A 9,776-nucleotide genomic window follows, 5' to 3' on the forward strand; every position below is an offset into this window, starting at 1 on the left:
CCGTTTCTCGGCCAATCCTGGCTATTTGGAATCCGAGAAACAGCTGATAGTTCTCAGCTGTTTCTCGGATTCCAAATAGCCAGGATTGGCCGAGAAACGGAAAAAATGACTTCATATTAAAATTAAACTTAATTGCCAATATAACTTTCCACAAACTATAATCTAACTTAAAACTCTGAACTGCTGACAAAGGGAATTGAGTGTAATTAAACGTTTAAATTTGTAATCACTTTGATAACAACTTGCAGAGCTATGCGTATCCGGAACAGTCAGGTACATTTATTCATAGCTCCACTTTACGTTCCTTCTGTAGCCCGAAAACAAGTTTACTACGATCAAAATTAGCATAATAGTAGGAATGCTTTTACTACCATAGTATTATCTGTTGCGTATTTATCGATCAATTTCACACCTCCGCACACGTAAGGGGAAAGAGAAATTAGCCCAACAGCAACCCTTTCGCTTTGTTGCACAAACTTGACCTTGCCTCCACTGCACTGAGCTACATTGCACTTGTTAGGCGTTCGAAAATGCCTATGATCTTTAAGCCGAATGCAACTACCGGTTTAGTTTGGTACCGCTTAGTTCTATAGAGCCAAGATTCGCACGAACGGCGTAGCATGCGAGTTTGCCGCTAAAGCGCCTCAAAGTAAACTGTAATTGCAGAAATCATCAACTAATTAAAGCATCATTTAATTTTAAATTACCTGACTTGTAGAGATTGTTACACTTGTGCCGTCAGAACGATACTTTGCTGTCTGTGAAAAGGCAAATATGAGAACGAAGCAATCAGAAAATAGCCGGAAGCGGTAATTGACTGTACATTTGTCGAATGTAAACTAAATCAAATTCCTGAGTACTGGAACATTCTTTGCCGTTTCAATCTGGGCTGTTGCACAAGTTTTTTAGCTTAATAATACATAATGTGTTATTAATATGAACGGAACATTCTGGTAGACAATTATACATTCAACAGAACCACGACGTGGTCCCGATCAGTAAATCAAAAAAGTACCATTAACCTCATAATAATTAATAAGTAATATATTGAGATTAGAACAATTTAATTCACAAGTAATATCGATGTGTACGCAGAAAAAAATGTTTTTGTTCCAGGGCCTAATAGATTTTTGTCATTCATTCTGAAATATTGTTGAATCAAAACCGGTTTGATTCTGCAACCGTCTTTTTGATTCAACAATATTTTTGTTGAAATAATGGTACAATAGTTTTAAATCAATGACAAACATCTATTAGGTCCTGAATCAAAAATATTTCCATTTTTAAATTAAAAAGAATTTCTCTGCGCGTGTAAATGCGAACAAATGATTTTCTTTAGCTTCTCGTTCTTTAGCTTTGATTTACAATTGATCATTATATGTTTAGGTCAATGATTGGTAATATGTTTAAATTTTACAAATACCTAATTAATTTAAAAAAAATGTGTACTCATATCCAGGCATGGAAAATCTTACATTCATTTGCCCCTAACTATTTTCATCAACAGAATTTCGCAAATTGGTGTATGGAATTTTTGTATGAACAATTTTGATGAAACCGGATGCATTTGACATGAAATTGTTATCAGTTTTAATGAATAATTTAAATGATTTATATTAATTCTCTTTTTTCCTGATACAAGAAGTAATTCTGAATGTAAAACAGGTCACTGATCCAAGATCATTTTGAGAAACAACAGAGATCTGATCATTTCCTTGAAATCGGTTCCGGTAAAGTGATCAGTAATGATAATCTTTTGAATCACGTCAATATGGGTATCAATCCTCATGACTTTTCAACGCAATGTCTCCAGAGGCGTTATCAGCGTTACCATGGAGCAGGTTCTGGGTTCCCCCGAGGAAGTGGCCAATTTGGGACATGACCGGAACCATATCAATATTGGTGTCAAACTTCAAGATTTGAAAGCCATTGCCAATGGTTGATTTTCCATGTTCACAGCTTACCGTGGTTACTCTGGAGCAGGTTTTGGATGCTCCGAGGGAAGTGGCCAATTTGGAAAATGGCCGGAACCATATAAAGTCATTGCTAAGGGAAAGTTTATAAAGTAAGCAGCTTGCTATGGCTAGCATAAAGCATGTCTGCGTGCCCGAATCTGAAAGTCAAACTTCAAAATTTAACATACCCAAGTAACATTGCAAGCTTTATAGAGGTTTTATAGCATTCTACAAGTTCAAATCATGATCTACAGAACCCTCATAAAACCAAAATTGTTACTTGGGTATTCTTCATAAACATATACAGTACATGTGTATGTTAAATGTTTTCTCCACAAGCAATTTGTCACAGCATGATATTACGTTGTCTGTGGTATTACCTGTAGCAGAAGAATAAATTGAGCTACGAATTCATCTTCAGATTATTCTCAAAGCCATTAGAGGCTGGTCATAAGCCTTTTAGATACTTTCTGGGAGGAGATGTGTTGAGGATTGTCTACGTCTAAAACCTATCAAAAACCGTCTGCCTAGTTTGTGAACAGCCCCTTATTATCGTGCATATTCTTCACTTTGAAGTGTAATGACGATTATAATCATAATAATTATTATAAAGGATTAGATTAAAAATTAACGATTCCAAGGAAAAAATTTCAACACAACTGTGGTTCTCAAATAACACTAGTTTACAGCATATTTGAACTTTGTACGCTGGTGGTCATTTCCCATATAAAATCGTGCGCTGAATCCAAAAATGTAGTCAGGAAAAATCTCAGTAGTATTTGTTTGTTGAAAGTTTGTTTTGACTATATTTTTGGATTCAGCGCACGATTTTACATAAGGATCATAAGTAAAACATTGAAGTTAATTTTTTATTACTTTTACTTATAAACTAGTGCAATATGACGTGCGCCAAACGCTAATTTTTCTCTGAATCGGCAATATTTTCTCCTTCATTAACGTCAGATCACACTTTTTGCATTTTTGTGCTAGTCCAGTATAAGCAAATGACTCATTCGCTTCATAAACTTGCGAATTGATTTCATATTGGGGATTACCAATAGACCCAAATTTTGAGTGGATCAACGCAGTTCACAAATTAGCACACAAATGGCGATATGTACTGTTCGTAATCAGATTGTTGTATTTTTTTTCATCGCGGTTGTCTCTTGGTGAGGCCACGATTGGGTCATCTTGACATTGTCATACACAGTGTATTTTAAAATTGAGAAAAACAGTTCTACAAAAACAAGCCGGCGCCGGTGGTGTAGTGGTAAACGTGACTGCTTTCTAACACCCCGATGGATCTGGGTTCAATCCCGGCCGAGGTCGGTGGGATTTTTCTGAGGCATAAAAATCTCTGGTCACGTCTTCCTTCGGAAGGGAAGTAAAGCCGTTGGTCCCGGCCCATGTGTGTTGAATGGGTGCGATATCCTACGCAGGTGTGGAAGCTGCCTTCCTGCACATTCGATTACCGTCAATGGATGGCAATCGATGTCCGCCGGTAATTGGCACTAGATTGCGGAACAGAGACCGACGTTAAATAAAGGAAAGAAAAAAAGTTCTACAAACACAATTTAGAGAGTAAACTTCGGTTAACGGTATAGTAGTGGGCTTATTTGGTAGAAAATTGCTTTTTTTTCTCAAAAATGGTGATGAGGCAAACTGCCCTTAAAAGCATGATTTTCCCATCTCTACATGATTTCCTATTCATATGGGACAGCTATCCTCTTATGGGCAGTAAACTATGTGAAATTTTGCTGATTTGTAGTCATAATAAAGATCTTCACATACCGTTAATTTTGCTAAATTCCGTCCACTAGGAAAACAGTTGAAAATCGAGCGTTTTATTCAAATTACTCAAAATTCATACATGCTCTGGCTGCCAATAAAGTCCAAAACTATATCGATAAATCACTAAATAGTTGTTCAACCACCAGCTAGGTTTTCAAAGATCTGTTTATTAATAGTGCTTTAAAAAATTGGCCATTCAGGTTTACTCTCAATTTTGAGAAACACTGTATATGCTATGCGAACGTAAACTTGATACATTTATATGCTACCAGGTCACCAGGTCTTCTATTGAATATAACAATAACCTATAGGTGTTGATATCCGTTGTATGACAATGTCGCATTTATCCTTCCCAACAACACGTGGTATTCCTGTGTAAATAAATGTGTAGTCTAAAACATCACATGACCCCCGGGCAAACTTTACAAAACAGGATATACATGCTTAAGGTCAACAACCAAGCAGCTCCATTTGCATTGAATAACTGTTCATACTTTTGTTTTTACTACACATCAAACACCGCGAATGCTATCGAAGGTGGTCGCATAGCGTGCATACACAGGTAGATGCAATCAGATTCGGCTTTCAACAGATTTCAACATAACAAAGTTGTTGATTAGCATTTGACAAGATACAGCTTCTGCTATAATAAATTGCCCGTTTAGAACATGGCGTTGATCAAAGTTTTGCGTGATGAACACAGTTCTACAAATCTGACGTAGGTACATTCGGTTAGATTTTATGCAATGCCTAATTTCTAGTAAACATTCTTTCCCTCGGCGTTCGTTGTCTCAAAGAACGCCAAACTCTACTTGCTTGTAATGTAAACATTGTGCAATGCGAGTGTAGGCAGGTGGAAGCTAATGAATGAATTTTAAAATGCCTAAACAAACATTTTAGCGTATTCACGCGATTATTTCCGTTTGCACAGGTTTGCAACGTTACGGCCACAATTCACCGTGTCAACTATTTCGCAGTCAGAAATGACTGCCAGCTGTGGCAGGAGGCACTGAACAAATAAACCGTATTCTAACCTTTATTCATCATTTCCTCACTAAATGATGCACGTATGCCCCGGCATCTAGCGTTGCAATTGTGGAGAAGCTGCATCTTGCATGTTATACATAAAATGGATTATAACGCAAACCGTTTTAATTTTATTTTGAATAGATTACAATGAGTTTTCTCCGTATTGAGCAATCACACCACCAGCGCACCATTGTGTAATGTCTAGCGAGTGGGCTGACAGTTACCGGTTTAGATGTTTGATGGTATGAAAGGTAGGGCGTAAATATTCTGTTCCGTATGAATTTTTACGATCTAGTCATGTACTGAGAACAGCGCACTGAGAGTAGTTTATGTTTTCGACCTATACCTACATATTTTTACCATTGCTTTGACAAAAGATATTGACCTTTAGAACAATGTAAGTCATTTAAGTACATGACTCCTCCGAAGAGCGCAGCGTTTTTTCGGCTGTACTTCAACCAATTGAGCTGATCATCTGACTCTAATTATTATTATTATTGACTCTAATCACATACAAAAAATCAACTCAATCGGTTGGCCAGAAAAATAGCGGGGGAATAACTATTCTGGTTGAGTGAATTCATCATGAGCCACACTATGCTCTTCTCTTGCACTCAACTGGTTGAGTAGGGTAAAGGAACGACCACGGTAACACACCACTTCCCCTATAAGTAACCTGCGTTTTACAAATCTGAGGTAAAGGATTGCAATTTAATATAGCTTCGTTTTCCCCATATAAACTTCTCAGTAATAGGTATGACAGATATAACTCGATTGGTTCAACAAGAGACTGCCGGAACATGTTTTTTTTAACTGTGGCAAACATACTATACTACCGCTGTACTACTTTAATCTAGTACCTCGACTGAGTCTGTGCCTATCTGTGGCCGTCGGAAGGATTAAAAAAATGTAATCTATATTATTATTATTATTATTTATTAACGACACTTTACCATCATCGTAGCATTCGTGTCGGGTAATCTATATGTTAGCTTATTTTCCGACTAAAATTTGTTTATTCAAATGCGCTGCGGCTAAAAAATACAAACTTGGTACAAACCAAAATATTCAGTCTAGCAAAAACTTGCTTGTACGCTACAGTCCATTGTAAGAACTGAGATATTTTCAAATCAATCTAACATTCAAATGATGTTTTATATCTTGTTTCAGACTTTCAACACAAACAATTTCACCAGTTTCGCCTCGTGATATTTGATTGTTGATTTTCACACACGGGCAGAACAACAAATAAAAACTCTTGCCTACATAGGATGGTAGAAAGTGAAACCGATTCTAGAAACTCAAAGTGTAAGTAACTACAGCTATAGTTAGTGGACAGAAACTTAACTGGTAAACTTGATAAAGCACTAAAAATTATAAAAAAAAAATCGTGCGAAATAGCCTAAAAACTTTACTAAACTAATACAGAACGCTCCCCCTACCCCTGAAACTTGCCCAATTGTAATTTCTCGTTATCTAATGATTCCTTACTTTCCTGCAGATACCGATGTAAGAGACGACAGAGTAGCTAACGGCGTCGGTTCGAACGAGTATCCGAACACCGTCTCTACGGAGAAATCCAGCAAAACTGACCACATCCATCAGACCAGCTTGCAGATCGTTGCCTCGAAGCAAGACAAAGCAACGCTCGATGCCGAGCGGGGCTACTCCAGCAAGGCTGACTTCGAGCAGGCAATAGAGCTCACTGGTTATGGCAGATTTCACTACATCCTACTAGCAATATGTGGTCTCGTAAGCACCAGCGAGGAGATGGACGTCATCTCGATGTCCTTCATCCTACCATCCGCCGAATGCGATCTCGACTTGAATACTCAAACCAAAGGATGGCTCAATTCGATTATCTTCATTGGCATGATGGTTGGTGCTTATGCTTGGGGAAGCGTTGCAGACTCGCTGGGTAGGAAAAAGGTTCTCATCGTCATCTCGATCATGAACGCAATCTGCATAGTAGCTTCCTCGTTTTCACAATCTTACGAAGTGTTTATGGTTTTCCGTTTCCTCAACGGTGCAGCGTAAGTTCATCCTGGTTACATTAGTTGCGAATTTTTTAATCGACCATTGATCTTTTCACAGACTGGGAGGTAGCGGGCCTGTCATCTGGTCCTACTTTGCAGAATTTCAGCCGAAATCAAAGCGTGGTTCTATGCTAAGCTTCATGGCAGCCTTTTGGACTATTGGTAATCTTCTAGTTGCAGGTTTGGCATGGCTTATCATCCCAACAAGTAAGTCTAAATTTGGAAATATCAAAAGGACTTATTTTATAATTTCTAACTATTCCTTTAGATATTGGATTCCATACACCAGCATTCACTTATAATTCATGGCGTATATTCCTGATGGTCTGCTCAATTCCATCGTTCATAGTCGCAGGTCTTCTCCTGTATCTACCGGAATCTCCCAAGTTCTTGCTATCACAGGGCAAATTTGACGAGGCTCTTGCCATCTTCCGTGGAATTTACGTAACCAACACGGGCAATTCTGCGGATCAATACCCTGTGAAAGAATTATTGATCGACGAACAGCTCAAAAATGAACTTGAAGAAGTGAAAAAACCTATCACCAACAAATACAAACGAATGATGTACAATATCATGGAGAACAGCAAGCAGTTGTTCATGCCACCAATTCTTCGATTTACACTTATCTCGATATCGATCAACCTCACATTCCATATCGGCTACTATGGGCTGATGATGTGGTTTCCTGAGCTATTCAACCGGTATGATGAATTCCTCCGAGCCCACCCAGATGCTGAAGAGGCTGGCGTTTGTCAGGTCACGAATTATGTAGTGGGTCTTGAATCACACGGGGAGTCTGGAGTTTGCTCTGCCACTATTCCTAGTTCAGTATTTTTGGAGTCACTAATCACCGTATCAGCCGCACTTCCAGCCAACATATTGGCAGTGTTGGGTATGGACAGACTAGGAAGAAAATTCTTTTTAGTATTCAGTACAATGGCAGCTGGTTTCTGTTCTGCATCGATGTTTTTCATTACCAATAAGTATCAAAATCTGGCCGTATCTGCAATCTTCAGCGGCGTTATCTCAATGGGTAATGCATCCCTTGATTGTCTGATTACGGAAGTGTTTCCAACGAATTTAAGGTATGTTTTTGCTCCCTGATTTTTAAAACTCTGAACATCATGTAACAAGATTTTATTTAATTGCAGAGCTACTGGTGTGGCCGTTTCCATGGTGGCTGCTCGTCTTGGTGGTATCGTCGGTAATGTGGTGATAGCAACCCTTCTGGATCTATATTGTCCAGCGCCAACGTTTATCATTGCTGTATTGTTAGCCGGAGGTGGTCTGATGTGCCTCTTCTTGCCAAATACTACGAAGACCGATTTGTCTTAAGGATGCCTTTTGCAAGTGTGGGAACTTGTGACGTAGACTTAATTCTTAAGCAGAACAGTTTCATTACCCTTCAGTGGCAACTATTCTAGACCGCATCATTAATTTTCTCATCCTGAAAATCTCACCCCATCTCGAAAGATCTTGAAATCGATGAATTTAATGTAGGTTTAAGTTTAATATTTTTTTTATTGAAAAAAAGGTTTGTACAATATATATATTTGTCGAGAATGGCAAATCTGAAGCATTGATACTATTGTTCCATTATTTAAAGTTTATAATTGAGTCAATGTGAAAAAAAGAGAAACTTAACACTTAAACACGTCGAAAAGATTGTAAAAATTCAATAAATGAAAACAGCATACATTGTTTTTAGTTTTATTCAAATTGAAATCCATGTTCGTACGTCTCCACTCTTTCTTCTATTTGAGCTTCATACAATGGGCTTCCCGGCCCATGTGTGTTGAATGGGTGCGATATCCTACGCAGGTGTGGAAACTGCCTTTCTGCACATTCGATTGCTGTCAATGGATGGCAATAGTTGTCCGTCGGAGATTGGCACTAGATTGCGGAACAGAGACCGACGTTATATAAAAGAAAGAAGAAGAAGAAGATCCATTGGACTTCGTAGTCGTTCAATTAGCGGTTCCCCTGCCCCCTCTGGCTTCCTCTACGCAGCTCCGGTGTGGGAGTCATGTGCACAGACTCACAGGAACAAAATCCAGGTCGCTCAGAATAGAGTGCTGAGAATGGTACTTGATCGTCCTTTCGACACTAGAATAACAAATTTAAACGAAGAGGCAGGCATTGCCAAATAGATTCAAGAATTAACGAAATTAAGACTAAATTTTCACAAAAATGTAATTTATCAGAACATGCTTTGATAAGCAATTTGTATATAGTAGGTTAGGTTATATAGAATATGTTGGTTAGTTGTAAATAGTAGTTTTAAGTAGTCTTCTTTTTTTAAATTTATAACAAACCAATCCCACCAAGGTGGTCATTCTCTAAACAGGCCTGATAGAACTAGGAACTGTAATTAATAATAATTGAAATTTCAAAAAAACTAAAGTTGAAAGACGTGTTGAGATGGCAACCACTGCACCTTTGGTGCCCCTCTTTTTCCTACACCACTGTAGTTTCTTTTGCTGGTGTTCATTATTCATTTTTCATCACTTGTAAACAAAACACGAGAGAATACACATTAACCTTTTTATCGCTTCTTGTAAATCGCGTTGTTAATCGTTTTATTCCTCCTGGTCCATCCGAAACCCTCTTTAGGTTGTGGGCCCAGGTCGCTTCGGAAGTGTCGGGAACCGAGTAAAGTGTAACGGTGTTACGATGGTGGAGGAAATACAGAACGATCGGTATCATCTGGCGTTGTTCGACGGAAGCAATTATTCGGCGTGGAAATTCCGCGTGACGGTGCTGCTTGAGGAGTACGACTTGCTCAACTGCGTCGAGCGGGAGTTGGCTGATATTGCTGAAATCAAAGAAGAAGCCGGTGATAATGCAGAAGTGAAGAAGCAGAAGGCGGCCGCCCGTGAGAAACGGGCCAAGCAGGAGAAGAAGTGTAAATCTCTCCTGATATCGAGGATCCACGACTCCCAGCTGGAGTATGTCCAGGACA

At 38.7% G+C, this 9,776-nt stretch overlaps 1 protein-coding gene across 1 annotated transcript in view; it reads left to right on the forward strand.

Annotated features, from left to right (window-relative positions):
- LOC135701659 (synaptic vesicle glycoprotein 2C-like) overlaps window positions 1–8,488 on the forward strand; it is a 28,075-nt gene extending 19,587 nt beyond the window's left edge. The window contains exons 2-6 of the mRNA XM_065222508.1: window positions 5,946–6,083; window positions 6,277–6,808; window positions 6,870–7,018; window positions 7,080–7,899; window positions 7,966–8,488. Of these exons, the coding sequence (XP_065078580.1) occupies window positions 6,047–6,083; window positions 6,277–6,808; window positions 6,870–7,018; window positions 7,080–7,899; window positions 7,966–8,149 (1,722 nt within the window). The 5' untranslated portion in view covers window positions 5,946–6,046 and the 3' untranslated portion in view covers window positions 8,150–8,488. The remainder of the gene's footprint in view (window positions 1–5,945; window positions 6,084–6,276; window positions 6,809–6,869; window positions 7,019–7,079; window positions 7,900–7,965) is intronic.
- The last annotated feature ends 1,288 nt before the right edge of the window (window positions 8,489–9,776 follow it).

The sequence above is a fragment of the Ochlerotatus camptorhynchus genome, unplaced genomic scaffold, assembly GCF_037179485.1.
Source record: "Ochlerotatus camptorhynchus isolate MF236.1 unplaced genomic scaffold, CSIRO-AGI_Acam_v1.1 ptg000171l, whole genome shotgun sequence".
Taxonomy (NCBI): domain Eukaryota; kingdom Metazoa; phylum Arthropoda; class Insecta; order Diptera; family Culicidae; genus Ochlerotatus; species Ochlerotatus camptorhynchus.